General features: G+C 41.0%; 1 protein-coding gene across 1 annotated transcript in view; it reads left to right on the top strand.

Annotated features, from left to right (window-relative positions):
- Nucleotides 1-3,675: 3,675 nt before the first annotated feature.
- Nucleotides 3,676-20,725, top strand: part of CDH17 (cadherin 17) — a 55,613-nt gene continuing 38,563 nt past the window's right edge. Inside the window, exons 1-3 of the mRNA XM_061607319.1 lie at nucleotides 3,676-3,727; nucleotides 11,663-11,841; nucleotides 13,677-13,753. Of these exons, the coding sequence (XP_061463303.1) occupies nucleotides 13,703-13,753 (51 nt within the window). The 5' untranslated portion in view covers nucleotides 3,676-3,727; nucleotides 11,663-11,841; nucleotides 13,677-13,702. The remainder of the gene's footprint in view (nucleotides 3,728-11,662; nucleotides 11,842-13,676; nucleotides 13,754-20,725) is intronic.

The following is a 20,725-nucleotide window of genomic DNA, read 5'->3' as shown; positions in this document are numbered from 1 at the left end:
CTATTGAGATCATAATTCATGGACCCTCTCGGTAAGGGGGTGGGGGTGGCCATGGAGAGGATGGTGCCCCTGCCAGCAGAAAGTAGGAGGCTGGCTGTCAGGTGAAGACCAATTCATTAACTCAGGCCTTTCCAAATGTTTAGTGTTGTGGTTAAACTAGTGAGTTATAAACCATGAAATCCACTGTCTGAACCTTGCTTTTGCTATAAACTCAGTAGGTGGTCTTAGGTAAACCACCCTCTCTCTCTCAGCAGTAATAATACTGACTTACCTTACAGGGTTTTTGTTAAGAAGGAATAGGGGAGAAATTCAGTTTAGTTCACATTTAAAGGCAAACATACCTCATTTGCACTTTCTGAAACTATATGCAACTGAAACACAGCCATCCTTTGTAATCTGCAGTTCTTCAAATTTTGCAGTGCACTCCTACAACCAAGTAATGTGCACAAAAAAGAGGGGGGGTATCCGGTTCCGGTCCCGGTAAGACGCTTTTTCCCCAGCTCGATATCTTTCCTCCCTTAGCTCATAATTTTTAAACCCTTTAACTCTAGTAGCTTCATGGAAATAGAGACGGCATGAAGTTTAAAGACTTGGCGATTTTCCCAGCACTATAACCTTCACTTCAAAGCCTAAACATAGCTGTATTTAAGATATCAAACTGACTTCCTTAAGCAGAACGTATAACTAAGGAGCAAGAAAAATGGGACACTGAAGTTAAATATCTATGTCCATGTCTTAGAACATCTAAATAAATGCTATATACTTAGGACTAATTCATAAACCTCTTTACTAGCAGAGTGGAAAGTTTATTTACTTACCTTGTGATTAACGCAGCCATCCAAATGGACCGAACTGTGCTACTGCCGTCCATTTTAAGGCTTATGCTGATGATTACACAATGATCTTTACCAGGAAAAAATGCCAGGAGTTAGGCATCTCCTTGGGGGAAGGGAAAATCCCCCCTGAACCAGCTCAACCCAAAATAATCCAACCTTGCCTACCAAATTCTACTTCTCCTTACCCTCCGGATATATCAATAAATAACTCAAATGACCATCCACAGCCAACTAACCTTCATGACTGGTCATTAGACCACCAATTAACCATCAACCCACTTAAGGAGGATATCGACACTAAAAGCCTTGCTGAAGAACTTCAGGATGCAGGCTTTGGCTGCATCCCAACACAGAAGGACGAAGAGCTTCCCTCTGAAATTTTAACTATAGATGACACTAATGTGCCACAAGATTCCAGGACTGCCTCTTCAGAGAACTACCCCAAAATTAATCCTTCAACACAGCAGAGCCTGGAAGGGTTGAACTTGCTGTCGTTAGGATGGGGAATAGCTGTAACAGAAGAACTTAATTTGATAAAAGCTTACATAACCGAAACGAACAGTCTACTTACCACTCTGACTAAATCTATGGGACTATTCCTGATGGAGAAACAAATCTCCCCCAACTCCACCTCAGTCACCCAAGATTCTCGAAACTCCTTGATAAGGAAACCAAAATCGAAAGTTAAAAACATTAACTCATCACACCAGACTGCTCGGAGAGTTAACAAAATGAAGAAAACAAAGAACATAAAGAACTTAAAGCCTGCCCTAACAAAGAAAATGAATTTTAACCCCTTATATAAGCTACTAGACGCTTCAACTAAATCTCAGCATTCCCTTCCGCAAGATTGTAAAACAAAAACAGTTACAAAAAATACTTCTCTCCATTTAAATAAGTCTAGCCCCTTACTGGGGAATGCAAATTTTCTAAGAGAGCCTTGTTCTGAAAAGTCCAAATATGGAATCAGGAGCCCGGATATTAACAAACCCCTAGGCGCTCACAGACTTTTGGACAACCACTGTAATGTTTCAAATTGGAATTTACAACTCACAAGAGACAAACTAGCAGTAACCTTTCTAACTTCGTCGTTGGAGCAGAGGTCAACTACATCGATAAAACAACTTTTTGAATCTTACCTTAAACTTTATCTCCCGAACATCTCATCTAACAACTGCGTCAAGCATGTGTCTCACTTCTATTCGCATTTTCCGGAAAGACACACTATCATTACCTTTCAATCGACACACATTGCTGAGTGGATTTACAAAATCAGGGAAGACTTTTACACTCATGGTATCTGGATACAACGCTATTTTGTAAATAAGGCTTCCCCTAATTCACTGTTTAACCATTCCTTTTCACAATTAAGGAAAGAAACATCCCGGTCTCAGCTATCCCCCGCTAGACAGAGTGCTCAAGTAAATAAGGCCTCTTCTAATTCATCCCTTAATCATCCCTCTTCACATTCAAAGAAAGATAGATTTCGATCTCAGTCATACACCCGTAGAAAGAGTAACCAGAAGTACTCCACCCCTACTAACCCCCTGGCCCAAGCCCAATTTCAGTCTTGCAGGTCGGAGGCTCCAGACTACGAAGACCTCCCCCTCCCCCTCCTAACAAAGCGCTGTTCTGATCCAAACAGAGCTGACCCCTTCCCATGTAATAAAAACAGGTCTATAACTGATGCTAAGGAAAGTGAGCTACTTAGACCCCAAAATTACGACCCGATTCCGGGTACAGCTAAGCAAACAACCAGTGCCTCTTGGCTCGCGATGTGTTATCTATATCCTGAAGAATTGGGTTCCCCAACTAAAAGCCAAACGATAAAATTAAATCCTTCCCCAGGTTCAATACAAGCTACTGGAGTATCCTCCAATGTTAGTACATTAACTCCAATAATTCATATCATCACTCCACGTTGTGATTCCTCTTAGACGTAACCACTAAAACAAACAGTTTATTATTTAATCCCAGCCCTGGGTTTAGCCCTAATCCCACATTTATCATGATGAAGGACCCCCTTTCTCCATATGATTATGAAATATAGCCAGCGGGAAAAGTACTATGCAAGACATAACTTCACGTTTGTTATGCATTTTAATCTTGAAGATTTTTAAGGTCCTAGTATGTCGGAATTCCAAATATGTATTTTATAACCCTTCTTTTTGTAATTAATCCTGTTATATGGGCCTTTGGCCGCAATAAAGATTGATTGATTGATTGATTGATGCACAAAAAAGCATATATTAGGGTAAAGTGTGTACAAAAATGCAGGTATTAGTGAAAATGACATGCAAAAATGCATTATATTAGGCAAAATTGCAAAAAAAATGTGCAGACTGAGAGAAATTAACATTAAAAAACATGAATTTTCATGAGGACTTTAAAAAAAAACAAATTGCAAGCTAATGTGGAGAACTAAACTTATGATTGAAAAAATCAGAAACAGAGAGAAACCGAAACTGGCAGATTCACCCATCCCTGCTTCTTGTGATGTAAGCATGTAATTCCTGTGAAGTGCATCTGAAGGTGCTCTACACATGTTAAAGGGTCATTATGAATTCTACTGATGCTAGTTGTTAATTTTATTATGTTATTTGCCCAGATGTTTTAGTCTTGTTATGCATACTTGTATTGCTTTAATTACTATTGGCTGCCTGTGTCCAACTGCCCTATCAATTGAATTTGTAAGCTGCCTCTTGTAAGTTTTAAAAACTGAAAAGTGGTGGGTTGGAATGTTTAAAATAATAAATGAATAAATAATGACCCCCTTTTTTTTACAGGGGTGATTTGTTGTTATGTGCCTCCAAGTCGATTACGACTTATGGCAACCCTATGAATCAGTGACCTCCAAGAGCATCTGTCATGAACCACCCTGTTCAGATCTTGTAAGTTCAAGTCTGTGGCTTCCTTTATGGAATCAATCCATCTCTTGTTTGGCCTTCCTGTTTTTCTACTTCCTTCTGTTTTTCCAAGCATTATTATCTTTTCTAATGAATCATGTCTTCTCATGATGTGTCCAAAGTATGATAACCTCAGTTTCATCATTTTAGCTTCTAGTGATAGTTCTGGTTTAATTTGTTCTAACACCCAATTATTTGTCTTTTTTGCAGTACATGGTATCCGCAAAGCTCTTCTCAAACACCACATTTCAAACTAGTTGATTTTTCTCTTATCTGCTTTTTTCACTGCCCAACTTTCACATCCATACATAGAGATCGGAAATACCATGGTCTGAATGATCCTGACTTTAGTGTTCAATGATACATCTTTACATTTGAGGACCTTTTCTAGTTCTCTCACAGCTGCCCTACCCAGTCCTAGCCTTCTTCTACAGGGGTGATAGGATAAGCATTTTTACACGGGGGGAGGTACTGACGAATATGAAATTTTATTTTCAAAAGAACATGAATATGGGTTTTTATTTTTTATTTTGGCAGAAAGCAGCAGCAGCAGCTGCACTGGAGATCTTTTAAGCTCTGTGTAAAAACGTGGCACAACTGTGATGTCATCACAGCAGCATTAACTGGGGAAATGAATGAAATTAACGGAGAATGACATCAAATGAGGCAAGGGAGAGGATTGTCAATATATTCAAGGAACGGGAAGGTGGAAGAAATTATGAGCAACGGTATGGGGGAAAACTGTATATGGAAAAACTGACTCAGGCATTAAACATCTTAAGGCTACATTCCTTTTCATCACTCAAAGAAACAGCCAGAGAGAGAGAGAGAGTTTTTTCCCTCTGCTCATTTACTTCCACAAAGAGCTGTATTAGTTGCTTCTGGACTTGAAATACTTTGATACGCTTTGGGCTGGTTCACATGGCGACTTACTGTGAGAAATGGTGCTACTTGCATCCCAGTTTAATTTGCATGGTTCACATGATGTTACAGGCAATCAGCAGCTATTACACAGTTTTTCTGTATCAAACCAATCCAATTTTAATGCGAAAAGGAAAGGAAAAACCGTCTCAGGTTCGCTGCGCTCTTCCATGTAGGTGCTTTGCCTCATCACCAGCTCCCTCTCTCTCTGCAGCCCACAAAAGCTGCCTTTCACTCACTCCCCCCTCTATTCAGTTTCATACAGTTTTGTGTAAGCTGCACCCCCAGTGCTTCAGACATCTGGAGAATTGAATTTAAGATTGGTAAAATGAGAAACTGTGAGAACTGAAATTGACAGATCCTTCCATCCCTAGTTGTAACAAAAACAAGCTGCTTGAGCTGCACCTCACTCTGCCTAATGGTAGGACTGGCCCTGATATGAACAGTTGCCTAAGTCAAGAGTTTAAAATGTCCACTCCACTGTTCACATTAAAGCCTTGCTAATTTTATAGAGGGACCAGATTTGTGCAAATAAAGCAATGTGTACACAGCTCTGCTTGCTCCACTGAAATTAACAAAACAGTCTTTTTAGATGGCAAAGCTCCATTTGCGCATCAAGGTTGCCACCCCCATAAAAAAGATGACTGCATCAGAGGGAACGTCACTGCACTAAGGAATGATGTTAGAGGAAGGCACATTTCTTGTGATCTTCCCAGTGGTTTTCTGTTACACTACTCACTGGTACAGAGTAGCGTCACCTCTTTTTGGGGGGGAGGTGGCACCCATGGCACTTTAATCAAGGTATGAGTACTGGCATCTCATTTTTTAAAGCAAAAAAACACTGCAACTTCCCAACAATGTATAAATGACTGTATTCCATCCAAAGATAATTATGCAGGTTGCACTCATTCTGACTATAATAATTGATCCCAGCACATGATGATGAAAGATGAAGAGCAGTGGACTTGTCCACATCCTCATTCAGCTCTATGTGCTGTCTAAGATTAGATCAGCACATGATTTGCTGTTCAGAGCTTTAAAAACTACACAGAGGTGAAAGAGGATGTGGAGAATAGCAAAACTCTTTCCCACTTCCTCCTTCAGTTCTATGTGCTTTTTGAGACTCAGATGGCACCTGAACAGCTGAACAGAGAGTGGAGCAATTAAGAAGGTAGGAAGAAAATGGGGGGTAGAAGGAAAGTGGAGTAATGTGAGAGATGACAGGAAGGAAAATGGGAAGAGGTAAGGGAGCAGAAACTTATTGAGCCTGTGAGGGTTCTGAACTACAGCCTTACTGCAGACAAGAGGACAAAGATCATAGAATCATAGAATAGTAGAGTTGGAAGGGGCCTATAAGGCCATCAAGTCCAACGCCCTGCTCAATGCAGAAATCCAAATCAAAACATTCCTGACAGATGGCTGTCCAGCTGTCTCTTGAATGCCTCCAGTGTTGGAGAGCCCACTACCTCTCTAGATAATTGGGAAACAGAATATCTTCACTAGGAAATTGAGTTGCAGAACAAAGAAATATAATAAGAACATAAGAACATAAGAAGAGCCTGCTGGATCAGGCCAGTGGCCCATCTAGTCCAGCATCCTGTTCTCACAGTGGCCAACCAGGTGCCTGGGGGAAGCCCGCAAGCAGGACCCGAGTGCAAGAACACTCTCCCCTCCTGAGGCTTCCGGCAACTGGTTTTCAGAAGCATGCTGCCTCTGACTAGGGTGGCAGAGCACAGCCATCATGGCTAGTAGCCATTGATAGCCCTGTCCTCCATGAATTTGTCTAATCTTCTTTTAAAGCCATCCAAGCTGGTGGCCATTACTGCATCTTGTGGGAGCAAATTCCATAGTTTAACTATGTGCTGAGTAAAGAAGTACTTCCTTTTGTCTGTCCTGAATCTTCCAACATTCAGCTTCTTTGAATGTCCACGAGTTCTAGTATTATGAGAGAGGGAGAAGAACTTTATCTACTTTCTCAATGCCATGCATAATTTTATACACTTCTATCATGTCTCCTCTGACCCGCCTTTTCTCTAAACTAAAAAGCCCCAAATGCTGCAACCTTTCCTCGTAAGGGAGTCGCTCCATCCCCTTGATCATTCTGGTTGCCCTCTTCTGAACCTTTTCCAACTCTATAATATCCTTTTTGAGATGAGGCGACCAGAACTGTACACAGTATTCCAAATGCGGCCGCACCATAGATTTATACAACGGCATTATGATATCGGCTGTTTTATTTTCAATACCTTTCCTAATTATCGCTAGCATGGAATTTGCCTTTTTCACAGCTGCCGCACACTGGGTCGACATTTTCATCGTGCTGTCCACTACAACCCCGAGGTCTCTCTCCTGGTCGGTCACCGCCAGTTCAGACCCCATGAGCGTATATGTGAAATGAAGATTTTTTGCTCCAATATGCATAATTTTACACTTGTTTATATTGAATTGCATTTGCCATTTTTCTGCCCATTCACTCAGTTTGGAGAGGTCTTTTTGGAGCTCTTCGCAATCCCTTTTTGTTTTAACAACCCTGAACAATTTAGTGTCGTCAGCAAACTTGGCCACTTCACTGCTCACTCCTAATTCTAGGTCATTCATGAACAAGTTGAAAAGTACAGGTCCCAATACCGATCCTTGAGGGACTCCACTTTCTACAGCCCTCCATTGGGAGAACTGTCCGTTTATTCCTACTCTCTGCTTTCTGCTTCTTAACCAATTCCTTATCCACAAGAGGACCTCTCCTCTTATTCCATGACTGCTAAGCTTCCTCAGAAGCCTTTGGTGAGGTACCTTGTCAAACGCTTTTTGAAAGTCTAAGTACACTATGTCCACTGGATCACCTCTATCTATATGCTTGTTGACACTCTCAAAGAATTCTAATAGGTTACTGAGACAGGACTTTCCCTTGCAGAAGCCATGCTGGCTCTGCTTCAGCAAGGCTTGTTCTTCTATGTGCTTAGTTAATCTAGCTTTAATTATACTTTCTACCAGTTTTCCAGGGACAGAAGTTAAGCTAACTGGCCTGTAATTTCCGGGATCCCCTCTGGATCCCTTTTTGAAGATTGGCGTTACATTTGCCACTTTCCAGTCCTCAGGCACGGAGGAGGACCCAAGGGACAAGTTACATATTTTAGTTAGCAGATCAGCAATTTCACCTTTGAGTTCTTTGAGAACTCTCGGGTGGATGCCATCCGGGCCCGGTGATTTGTCAGTTTTTATATTGTCCATTAAGCTTAGAACTTCCTCTCTCGTTACCACTATTTGTCTCAGTTCCTCAGAATCCCTTCCTGCAAATGTTAGTTCAGGTTCAGGGATCTGCCCTATATCTTCCACTGTGAAGACAGATGCAAAGAATTCATTTAGCTTCTCTGCAATCTCCTTATCGTTCTTTAGTACACCTTTGACTCCCTTATCATCCAAGGGTCCAATTGTCTCCCTAGATGGTCTCCTGCTTTGAATGTATTTATAGAATTTTTTGTTGTTGGTTTTTATGTTCTTAGCAATGTGCTCCTCAAAATCTTTTTTAGCATCCCTTATTGTCTTCTTGCATTTCTTTTGCCAGAGTTTATGTTCTTTTTTATTTTCTTCATTCGGACAAGACTTCCATTTTCTGAAGGAAGACTTTTTGCCTCTAAGAGCTTCCTTGACTTTCCTCGTTAACCATGCTGGCATCTTCTTGGCCCTGATCTACCATAGGCATCAACTCTGAACCAAGTGAATTTTTTAGCTTTGTTGGGAGTTGCATAGTCAGATCTCTGTGCATGGGGATCTAGAATGTGGTTGTGAGGGTAACATCAGGTTATTGCACTTTGGAGCATGTGACACCCATGTTACAACAACTGCACAGGCTTCCACTTCATTTCCAGGCACAACTCAAAGTGTTGGCGATCACCTGTAAAGCCCTAAATAATCTATAGGCCAGGGGTCTAAAGATGGGGTGGTCAATACCATCTAAGATGAATAAATGAGGTAGACTTTTTAAAAATAGCCTATGACCTTAATAAAATTATCAGCCATGTTGGGCATTGCTAACTAATAGCTTTCATAGGGGAAGAAATTGCCTCTTCATTATGTTTTTTAAAATAGCCCCAAATGCATGATATCCACTTTGGGGCTATACATTTTTTGCTCAATTTGGGACCAAGAAGGCTCAAATTGATTGGGAGATATCTATAATTAGTGAAATAATTTTTGGGGCAGCACTGAAAGGATACAGAACCAGTTAAGTAGGCCTTAAAATTGGATGGTTCATACAATATTGAGGGATTAAATTAGGTCCTTTAAAAAAATAACACTAGTAAAATTATTATCCATAATTGCTGTCAGTAATGAGTAGCTTTCACTGAAAAAATGCCTTGTGTAAAATACCTGAAAAATACCTCATACTCAAATCCAAGCAACCAAAAGGAAACCTACGAAATACAACATATTCTATGTGAAATAAAAGTCAGAGAGATGACGGTCCCGTCTGCACTTTACATTTAAAGCAGTATCATACTATTTGAAACAGTCATGGATTCCTCCAAAGAATCCTGGGAAGTGTAGCTTGTTAAAAGAGGTCCCTGTTCCCCTCACAAGGCTCAATTTCCAGAGTTCCCTAGGAAAAGGAATTGAATGTTAAACCACTCTGAGAACTGTAGCTCTGTGAGGGGAACTGGGGTCTCCTAACAACTCTTGGCACCCTTTACAAACTGCCAGTGGTGGCTGGTGGCTCCATGTTAGTGGGGCAGTGGAATCCACTCTGGGTTTTAGTTTGAACTTTCAAGTAGTTGTTCAAGATGCTGAACCTATAAGTCTCAGCACCTTGGACAGTGCCTTGAAAGTTTAGACTAAAACTCAGAGTGGATTCCACTGCCCCACTGACATGGAGCCACCAGTCACCACTGCAAACTAGAATTCCTAGGATTCTTCGGGGGAAGCCAAGACTGTCCAAAGTGGTACAATAATGCTTTAAATGTGTAGTGCAGATGGAACTGAAAATGAAAGAGAACTTGATTCAGCGGGAATACTTTTTATTATGTTGCTACCAAACCTTCATTCCACAAATCCACAAAAACAGCAAAGTTGAAGTAGATTTTCATAAATGTTATAATTCATAGTAAAAGTCATTGTCATCATCTCCTTCAAGGACAGATTCAAAGTCAACTTCATCAGCTTGGTTGTCACAATGTTGTACATGGAATAGTGCTCTGTACATCAAACCATTCTCCATACAGGTACATGCTGACAGATGGAGGGGCAGGGGAGTAATGTTTTACATCAGGAATGTTATCTCAATAGAGATATGATCAATCATTGATCACTGTTAGATAGCAAGCTAAATGAGGGAAATGTTGATGTATAGTTTACAAAAGACAGACTGCACCTTGGCTTCTATGAATGTTTTTATCTGTAAGTGAAATCTAAAAAGTAAGTATTTTTGCCACATTTTCCACAGATTTTGCACTGACTGTTCTACACCTTTTCAACGTTGCCCCCCAAAATTATTTTACTACATTAGGCATCTTTTGCAATCAGTTTGAACCTTCATGGGTCACACCCACACCACACATTTAAAGCATTTTTATACTACTTTAACAGACATGGAGAATCCTAGAAATTGTTTGTGTTGGGAATTGTAGATCTGTGATACCCAAACTGGATATATTGTATATTTAGCTATTTTTTACAATGGTAAAGCTACTCATTACTAATGGCCAACATAGCTGATAATTGTATTAGGGTCTTAATTTTTCCACCCCATATGGTAACTACGTCTTCTGTTCCCTTAAGTCACATCCACACCATTCATTTAAAGAACATTTAAAGCACATGGCTTCCCCCAAAGAATCTTGGAAATCTAAGAAGAAGAGGGCAACCAGAATGATCAAGGGGATGGAGCGACTCCCTTACGAGGAAAGGTTGCAGCATTTGGGGCTTTTTAGTTTAGAGAAAAGGCGGGTCAGAGGAGACATGATAGAAGTGTATAAAATTATGCATGGCATTGAGAAAGTGGATAGAGAAAAGTTCTTCTCCCTCTCTCATAATACTAGAACTCGTGGACATTCAAAGAAGCTGAATGTTGGAAGGTTCAGGACAGACAAAAGGAAGTACTTCTTTACTCAGCACATAGTTAAACTATGGAATTTGCTCCCACAAGATGCAGTAATGGCCACCAGCTTGGATGGCTTTAAAAGAAGATTAGACAAATTCATGGAGGACAGGGCTATCAATGGCTACTAGCCATGATGGCTGTGCTCTGCCACCCTAGTCAGAGGCAGCATGCTTCTGAAAACCAGTTGCCGGAAGCCTCAGGAGGGGAGAGTGTTCTTGCACTCAGGTCCTGCTTGCGGGCTTCCCCCAGGCACCTGGTTGGCCACTGTGAGAACAGGATGCTGGACTAGATGGGCCACTGGCCTGATCCAGCAGGCTCTTCTTATGTTCTTATGTTCTTATGTTCTTAAGAGTTGTTAGGAGACCTCTGTTCCCCTCACAGAGCTATAGTTCCCAGAGTCCCTGGGAAGAGGGACTGACTGTTCAGCCACTCTGGGAACTGTAGCTCTGTGAGGGGAATCTGAGTCTTCTAACAACCCTCAGCACCCTTAACAAATGGCAGTTCTCAGGATACTTTGGGGAAGCATGACTGTTTAAAGTGGTATAATAGTGTTTTAAATGTATTGTGCAGATGGGGCCTGACTCAGACACAAACTGATTAACAGCATAGATAATTTTTGGTGGTGCACGAATTCTTGATTTTTGAGCATGGCTTTTATAATCAAAGCAACAATACTTACCTACTGAAGATGAAGGATTATCCCTTCTTTACCTTCTTTATAAACACTGCTTAAAGATAAAATGTACTGAAGCAACCTTTTTCTCAGTATAGTTTTCAATCAGTTTCTAGGATCCAACTTATAAAAAGCAGAATGTCACATTGAAGCTCAGGGGATGAGAATGCATGGTTTTTTTTAAAAAGAAATTCTGTCTGTTTGAAACCAACCCTTCACATTTTATTTGCAGTGGTTGCTATTTCAAGCCACACCTTGCCGTTAAAGATCAAGACTTGTCAATGTAGGAGGTTAATGTTTGATCAAAACTCTCCAGAGATTCTGAGAAACTGCTGAGACGCAGGCATACACCACCATCGTGGGCAGGTGTGGAAATATATTTTAGAACCATTCAAGAATTTCACGCTCCAGGTAAGATATGATCTTTCTAATAAGATTTATTTAGAAGATTTGAAAACCATATGAGGTTGCTTTGATCATTCTCTGAGTGTGAATTGCAGAATACATTTGTTTCCCTGCTTGTCCTATTGGGAGCATTGTTTAATGTCACAAGCCAGTTTCTGTTAGGTGTTTCTTTGCTCTACAAAATGGAAACGTTCCTTTATGGAGGACAAGGCTGTCCACTAGTCATGTTCTCCTGCCAATGTCAGAAGCCTCTGATTGTTTGGAATCACAAGTGGGGCGTGAGCTCTTGAACCCAGGTTTTGTTTGCAGGCTTCCCACAGGCATCTGATTAGCCACTGGGAGAGCAGGATGCTGGATGAGACGGGCCTTTGGCCTGATCCAGCAGGGTGTTCCATATGTTCGCATGTTCTTCATTTCTGTCAGGTGGTGCAACCTATATCCCATATTTCTACAGGTAGAACTGGAGGAAGAAAAGGGGTGATTGCTCCAAGCATTGTCCTCAGCAGAATTGGGGGGGGTGTCTCATGATATCTAGCAGCGAGCCCATATTACTGCACTTGCAATTAGACCACTGCATGGTGTGCCACAACTCCCTTGTCTTCCTGCCAGTCTGAAAGTTTCAGCAACATTTTCCTTGTTGGATTTTTTTTTTTTTGCCTTAATTTCCCCCTCTTGGAGTCTGTTTTCTATTCATCTCTGGTAGTGTAATCCCTCCCATCTCCAAGCCCTTCATGAGGCTTTCCTTTCCCTCAGCACCAAGACAAGCCCATTCCCTTATGTGATACAGTAAAGAGGATATTGTTTTGGATCCAAAGGCTCTCTTCCTCTGTTGCAAAGACCTTTGTCGGATGGAAGAAGCCTTAAGCCATCGGAGGAAGGGAACCTTTGGATTCAGACCATTTGCTTCCTGTGGGTTGGAAGAAAGGGGCATATTGCAAAGGAGAGTCAAAGCACCATTATCATTGATTGTCATTATGCACATACACACACGGTAACTGTGCTTTTGTTGTATTATCATGTGTGTTCTTCCTTTCTGTAGCCTTCATTTTAGATTTTATTTAAAAATAAAATCCCATTCTTAACCTCCCTACCACCCCCAAAAAACCTGATAAACAAAGGAGAACCATATCCTTGTGAGAAAGGATTTTCTGTGTGGGAAGTGATGGCTGGTGACTGCTGGGATTGGTAGGACAGAAGGTAGGGAGGCCAAAAGTAGATGGAGCCAGAGCCAATGATAGATGGCGCTAACTAATTCGGTTATATACATGAACTCCCTGCTGAGTTCTACTACGGCAACGTCTGAGACTAAGGAGGAGGGAGCTGACAGGCAGGGCCATCCCCTGGGCTAGTTGTAAGAAAGAAAGCCAGTGGGTGGGGACTGGCTGAGGACAGATTGAGCTTGGCCCCCACCCTCTGGAACTCTCTGCCATACAATCTACGCCATGTCCCTTCCTTGGTAGGTTTCCGACAAGGACTAAAAACATGGCTATTTCAGCAGGCATATAGAATCCCTAGTTAATTTTAGTTCTATAGTGCACAGATGAGGGTAACTGAATATGTTATAATTGTATTTTTATGTATTTTATAAGTGTATTTTAAATTTAATTATGTACACCGCCTAGAGTGGCTGTTCATTCAGCCAGATAGGCGGCCTAAAAATAAAATTTTATTATTTATTATTATTATTATTATGGTGGGACAGCGCTCCATTTGCCCTAATGGGCCATCCTCCACTGGTGGTACAGTTGAATGAAAGCTGAATTATTTGCTTGCCTGAACATTTGAATCAGCTCATAAGACCTAAATCCCTACTGAAGACTTTTTATGTGAATGTTTTGTAGAAATCAGAATAGAAGGCCTTACCGAGATGTTTAAACCGTATCATATTCACTTGTGGTATCTTCTCATGCTTCATCGGGTAAGTAATGAAACATTTTTGCAAACAACAACATAACCGAACCTTTAACTATGAGGAAAGTGATGCTTTATTCTGGTCATAAGCAATAGCAGTTCCAGAAGTTAGGATAGGAAGAGTATTCTGGTGTGTGTTTTGTTGTTGTTTTTGTTTGTTTGTTTATAACATATCTAATTTGACCTAAACCTTAGGATTGTGGCAGGAAAATCAATGTACCTTTCCCACAATTGTAGAAGATGGACTGGAGAGAGATATTGTCTGTGGCCTGAGTTGGTGAATGTGGAGAAAACTGACAGCATTTAAGTGTGATTGTTTTGTGTGTGTGTGTGTGAAATGTGTATTTGTTTCTCACGTGTTGTGCCATGCAAAGCCCACTTACCTTCTTTCAAAAAGCTGCCCAAATCTCTTGTATGGACCTTGCATTTCCAAGTGCTCAAAATACAGTATTTGGTATCCAGGAAAATGCATCATTCCCCCAGATAATTTACCTCTGTAATTGCTGTGTGGAATGGAAGGCACAAGAATGGCTGGTGCATATTCTGTTTGTGGCGTAATGAGTGATAAGTAGGGGTGGGCAAATCTGCCAATTCCAATTTCTCATTTTTCCAATCTGAAGTTGAGCCCTCCACATTTCTGCATCAGTTTGCTACACACACACACACACATTTTCTCATGAAAATTCATCAACATTATAATGGGTATTTATCCTTATCCAGTTCTGAATGCAACTTTCTCAAATATACACATTTTTGCAAGCAGTTTACCCTAACGTAACACATTTGTGTATGTTATTTTCACTAATATATGCATTTTTATGCACACTTTCCCCATTATACAATTTTTTTTACACATTGTTTCTTTGGACAACTGCATCACAACATTCGGTGTGAAATTTGAAGGGTAAGTGCATTTTCGTATTTTGTATTTTTCAGAAAGTGAGAATTAAGGCGTTTTGTATCAAAATGGAAATTGAACCAATTTCTCCCCCATCCCTAGTGATAAGTGATACCGTTCCTTTCCCATACCTGTACCACATTGTGTATCTTTTAAAAAAACCTTACATTTTTAATTTTTATAAATGTTTAATAATGTTTGGAGGCACTCCCCAGCTATACCACACTAGCACAGAAGTGCCCTGTTTTTAAAAGCAGCAAATAGCATTAAAACTAACACAGGAGAGTAATGTGTCGCCATTTTGTAAACATTTTGTTTAATTTTACATTTCCAGAGACTGTACACTTCCCTCTTTCTCATGCTAGAGTGCACATCTAGCCAGATTTAGAAAGAGAAGCAAGGGGGGGAGGAGAACAGCAATACTCTCTCTCTCTCTCTCTCTCTCTCTCCCTCCCTCTCTCTCTCTCTCTCTCTCTCTCTCTCTCTCACACACACACACACACACACACCATGCACATATCTACTTGAATGGAAGAGGTGCCTGCAAAAGGATTGCGCCAAGAGGACCTTGCAGTTACGGGTTGTTTTGACTAATTGTGCGGAAAGATCTCCAGTTCCATACTCTCTAGAACTTCAGGGAGAAAAAACAATAGGTGTGTGTTATGTGCATACCAAGGAATGCTTCTTGAGTCCCACCTAGGGATGGGGATGAAATTCAGTTGATTTTGCATTTAAAGGTGAAATTACCTAGTTCATTCTTCCCAGAACAATAGGTGAACCAAAACATGGCTATCCTTTGAAATTCTCACTTCTCCAAATGTTGCAATGGTTAGGTTTTTTCTAACCTAAAAAAAGTGTGTCTTAGGGGAAAGCAGTAAAAAAACATACAAAAGTGCATTATATTAGGGGGAATTGCTTGCAAAAATGGGTATATTAGGCAAAAATGCATACAAAAATACATTGTATAAAGTATGGAGAAATAGTTGGCTTAACACACACACACCACAACCTGATGCAGAAATGTAACAAACTGATGTAACAAAGATTGAAAAAGAGAGAAACTGAAATTGCCAGATTTATCCATCCCTGGTTCCACCCCCTCCCGTATCAGGGCTGGCTCCATGTTTGAGGGATGCTGGACAAAGTGTCCTCTAGTGCAGCCTTTCCTAACCAGTGTGCCTCCAGATGTTGTTGGACCACAATCCCCATCTTTCCTGACCATTGGCAATGCTGGCTGAGGCTGATGGGAGTTGTGGTCCAACAACATCTGGAGGCACACTGGTTGGGAAAGGCTGCTCTAGTGGGCCACCATCTCTGTCAGTAGGGCCTGCTGAGCTTACCTGGTTGAGTAGCATTGGACACCTGAGATTAAACAAATGAGAATGATGCTGTCAGAGCCATCTAGTGCAGAATACAGCTGCTTGGATGCTAACTGGAATGCTGAAAAGGGTCCATGTAACTCTGGTACTGGGGAACTGCATTAGTTGCCAACAATCTTCTGAGTCCAACTCCAGGTGTTAATGTCCTCAATGGCATGGGCCTCAAATATCTGATGGAATGCCTTCTCCTCTTTTGGCTGCCAATGCCTTAAGATCTTTAGGAGGGGGCCTCGTGGTGGTCCCACCCCCACCTGATGTATGAGGGGTGGCTGCAAGGGAGAGGGCCTTTTCCATGGTGGCACCTTGGCTCTGGAACAACCTACCCTTGGGGAGCATCATGAACTCTCATTAGTGACTTTCTGGCAGCTGCTGAAGATGCACATTTTTGCACAGGAATTTGGAAAGGATTAGTGTTTACAGTACTGGTATGTTAATTATATACAGTACTGAGGCTGTATGATTTATGGATGAACTATGTTATTTGAGTGTTGTTATTAGGCTATTGTAATAATTGTATTATGGAATATTTATGTGGAGTGTTTCTATGTGATTTGTATGATAAATGTAACCCTCACTGGGACCTTTTGGTGAAGGGCAGACTTATACATTTAAGCAATTGGTCAATTGGTGAAGGGCTTAAACAATGATTTAGACTGTGCTGGCCAAAGATTCCATTTAGTTTAGCATCCTGTTTTTAATCGTGGTCAGCCAAATGCTTTCAGGAAGTTCACCAGGAAGGCATGAAAGTAATAATTCCCCCTCACTGTTCTCAACAACACAAAATACAAGCTGCTTCTGATACCGTGGATTTCACTTACTGTGCCAGCCTATATATGTGTTCTCAGAACTAAGCCCCACTGTGTTCCATGGGTCTTACTTCCAAGTAATATTGTATAGGATTGCTGTCTGTTAGGACCAGCAGAAATCAGTATGCCTTCGGGATGGACGTATTAGGAGCACTGCCTTACCTTCACTTGCTAAACCATCTGCCTGGAAGCTCCCTTATAACTGCTGCACGTGGTGCTGGAGCTTGATATTCATGAAAAGAAATCCAGTATTTAAGATATTAAATGATATCATTCCCTCTACTTCCAAAATTCAGAAGTGAATGTGGAACCTTATGTGGCCAAAATAGCACTATCCATGTACAAAGAGGAATGTGTCACCAGGCTGAGGGGAACTCCAAAGTTTGCAGTAGTACAAAAAAACTTCAGAAGAAAATCCTTACGTGTGTCTGAGAGATTCTAAAAATAGCTGCCTGAGGACTGAGCAAGCTGAGTGGCTACGTGCTCAACTGACTGTTAGGGGAGGGGCAGATAACTGGGTGGGAGTGGGAATGGAATGGAGCATCCTGGAGGCGGGCATGGCTGGGTAAACAGGAGGACTCCACACTGCAAAATTGTGTGGCAGGACCTGCTTGTCAGTAACTAAATATCAGTTTGATGATTGAATGTCCAGTAAAATATTAAATATTTCTGAAATTACAAGTACCTAACACCTCCTTGCATGTCTTATTTGATATGTGGTGTTATTGGATTTAAGCTACTTTGGTTTTACAGCATCAAATTAACCAGTCCATTGTCATCAGGCATATGTACCGCAGTCCAATGGGACCATTCACGTGCACCCTATTAGATGTGGCCCTGTGCTTGCAAACAAGATATTCGTCTCCTGGAAGTCCCCATTAAGTACGTGTGTATGTGTGTGTATAGAAACTGATTCAAGGCATACCCTTCCATAACTGATGATCTAGACTGTCCACTCCTTTCCCAAAACAGACAAGCTGTAGGCAGGAGTGGTCCAAGACATTTTGCAACAAGATGGCATCTTCTGAATTCCATGTACAGAAGACTATTGGACTGGCAGTTGAATGTTACTTCAACACTGGTTCTGTGATGGCAACCTCCATGACACTTGGGGTCAACAAGCTAGCTGAGACAACACAGGGCAGGCCATTTGGCACATGCAGCTCTGTCCTCCAGCACTTTGCCCCTGACCCCCAGCATCTGTCACCTGAAAGTGCTACCTCACCCTGCCTACTGATAGGGCTGGCTCTGGTAGTGTGGTAGGCCTCCTCCCAAATAGATGATAAGGATGGTGAATGCTTCCTGCATCTTCTAATGGGAACAAATGTATATGCTCAGTTTTTTCTTCTCATACAAGAGAAGATGAAGCCGCAAGCCTATGAATCATCATGCTGCATTTCAGGTATTTCTTGCCAATATTGACTGAACAGACCATTGAAATGGTCCGTTGCTACAGCCCTTTTATGTAGGAGCTGAAGCAGCTGCCAAACAGTAAATGGAACGAGGAAATAGAAGGAAATGCCCCTCCTCACTGTATCATTAAATAATGATTCACCAGGCATTCAGAAATTTTATAGTTCACATAAAACAGTTCTAACTGACAGAGATGGATCTTTTCACTGATATAAGAACTAAACTTTGAACCCTGGAGTTCGGTTGAAGAATCAGACTTTGTTTTTTCCAAACAGACATGTTTTGGCATGTAAAATATGACAAAAGCAAACATCGATAAACACAGCATCCAGTAAAAATGTTGTTTGGTTATACAAAGCTCAATGTATCCCTTCACCCCTTTTGAACAGAGGAAGTGCTGTGAGTGTCATTGGGGCCTTACAGCACAATCTCAACAGACACAAGAGGAGCAGATAAACTAGAGCACCCACATTAGGATAGGAGGCACACACAAAAATTAAAAAGGCAAAACATTGATTTGATTCACATGGAACAGCTAAACAGTGGCTTGGCCATCAAGGCCATACCTTGGGCATACATACCCCCGTTTCTTCTCACATGTTCTGATTCTCTAATTCAGTTCCACAAATCAAGCAACCAATAGTTTGTCTCTAAAGCAGAATCTGAAAATAACTTCAAACCCTTGGTTCCAGTCCTGGTTTAGAGGCAAACTGTAGTTTACCAGATGTTGACATCACAGTAAATTACGATTTGCTCCAATCAGGGAGTGAAGGGGGAAACTGGAGCTTGGGAGGGAAGGAGGGAAGGGAAAGGGGAGAAAGGAGTGCACAAACCTGAGCTGGTGTAGTGAGAAGGATAAAATGTCCCACTTTCTGCACTGGAAGGTGTCAGCCACCAGGGCTTGGGATGGAGCAGCAGACCTGTCACTCTGCTGTACCCGTCCTCAACTCTACTTTGGATTGGTCTGAAAGAAATAAAAAAAGTTCTCTAGCTGTAAGAATTGTAGAATAGGCAGATGTGTGCATATTCAATTAAAACAAAACAAAACAAAATTAAATTAAATTAAATTATTTAAAAATCCCTGATAAAGGCAAAGAAGAAAAGATAAAATAGTTGATTAAAGGACAGAGGATGGTACTTCTTTTTAAAGCACTCATTCTTTAAAAAATGAAAGTAGAAAAAAAATGTCATCAGAACACAGTGGGTTGTATCCAACACAGCACTATGTGAACGTACCATCATTGCCAAGATCTCTGCTCAATGGAACACTCTCCCGCTCTTCTCCCACAGCATACTCCCTAAATCTGTTCAACCCTCTGGAGGATATCTGGGGAGGATATTGGATGTGCAGGGGAGAGTCGCATTGTGCAAAAGGAAATCCTTGCACTGACAGAACACATTAGTTGAATACCACTGTGTGTTAGATGTGGGCTATTCTGTCTACAATAGGGATGGGTGAAAAATTTGATTCAGTTTGCATTTCAAGCCAAATATATCAAATTCGCACTTTCCAAAATAATATGAGAACCAAAACACAGCCATCCTTTGAAATCATAGTTATTCAAATTTTGCTATACAGTTCGCCAACCAAACAATGTTTACAAAAATGCATATGGTAGGAAAAAGTATGCATAAAAATGGATGTGTGAGTGAAAATAATATACAAAAATGCATTATATGGTGAGAAATTGCTTGCAAAAATATGTACATTTGTCAAAACTGCATACAAAAATGTGTTTATTAGAAGATATTCTGACTAATATGGTGGAGAATTTTGATGATTTTTTTAAAATTGCAAATTGCTGCAGAAATGTAGAGAACCAAATTTAAGATGGGAAAAGTGGGAACCTGAGAGCGCTGAAACTGATAGATCTTTCCATCCCTATCTACAATGTCTATTACCTTTACAGGAGCTCTGATAAGATCCTAGGTGGGGGAATCAACCTTTGGACAGCATGTGCAAGTGCAACATTTTAAAGGACTATAGAACTTGAGTCATTCCACCCACTCACAAATGTTCTGTAGTTTCACATCATTTACAATTAATGACAATCCCTTGACGAAGGGTGCTTTCAGATGTAGATGATTTGGTGGTGCCCAATCACTGCTCTTCTGCTTTAAACTGGAAATAGAATAGCAACTTAGCTTCCAGTTTTCAAACTCCCGGTATACAAGGGGGCAGTCTGCCTTTCCCCAGCTTAAATACTGGGAGGGGGCAATTTACATCAATACCATTGTGTATGTGTGATGGAGCCCCTCATTGGACTATTGATTATGATTGCTCCTCTGCAATTGGGGGGTGGGGAAGAATAAAAAGATATGAAGTCAGTGCTATTTGGAAAGGGAAGAGTTCATGTGGCAGAGTTTATTCCTAGAGAAGAGAGACAGACCATAGAGAAGGAACAGCCAAACTAGAAAATGGCTTAACAATCTATACAGGACATAATCCAACTGGAAAGGCAATGGGATGGATCATCTACACC

Source organism: Rhineura floridana, chromosome 1 (genome assembly GCF_030035675.1).
Source record: "Rhineura floridana isolate rRhiFlo1 chromosome 1, rRhiFlo1.hap2, whole genome shotgun sequence".
NCBI lineage: Eukaryota > Metazoa > Chordata > Lepidosauria > Squamata > Rhineuridae > Rhineura > Rhineura floridana.
This window is presented reverse-complemented; position numbering and strand designations above follow the sequence as displayed.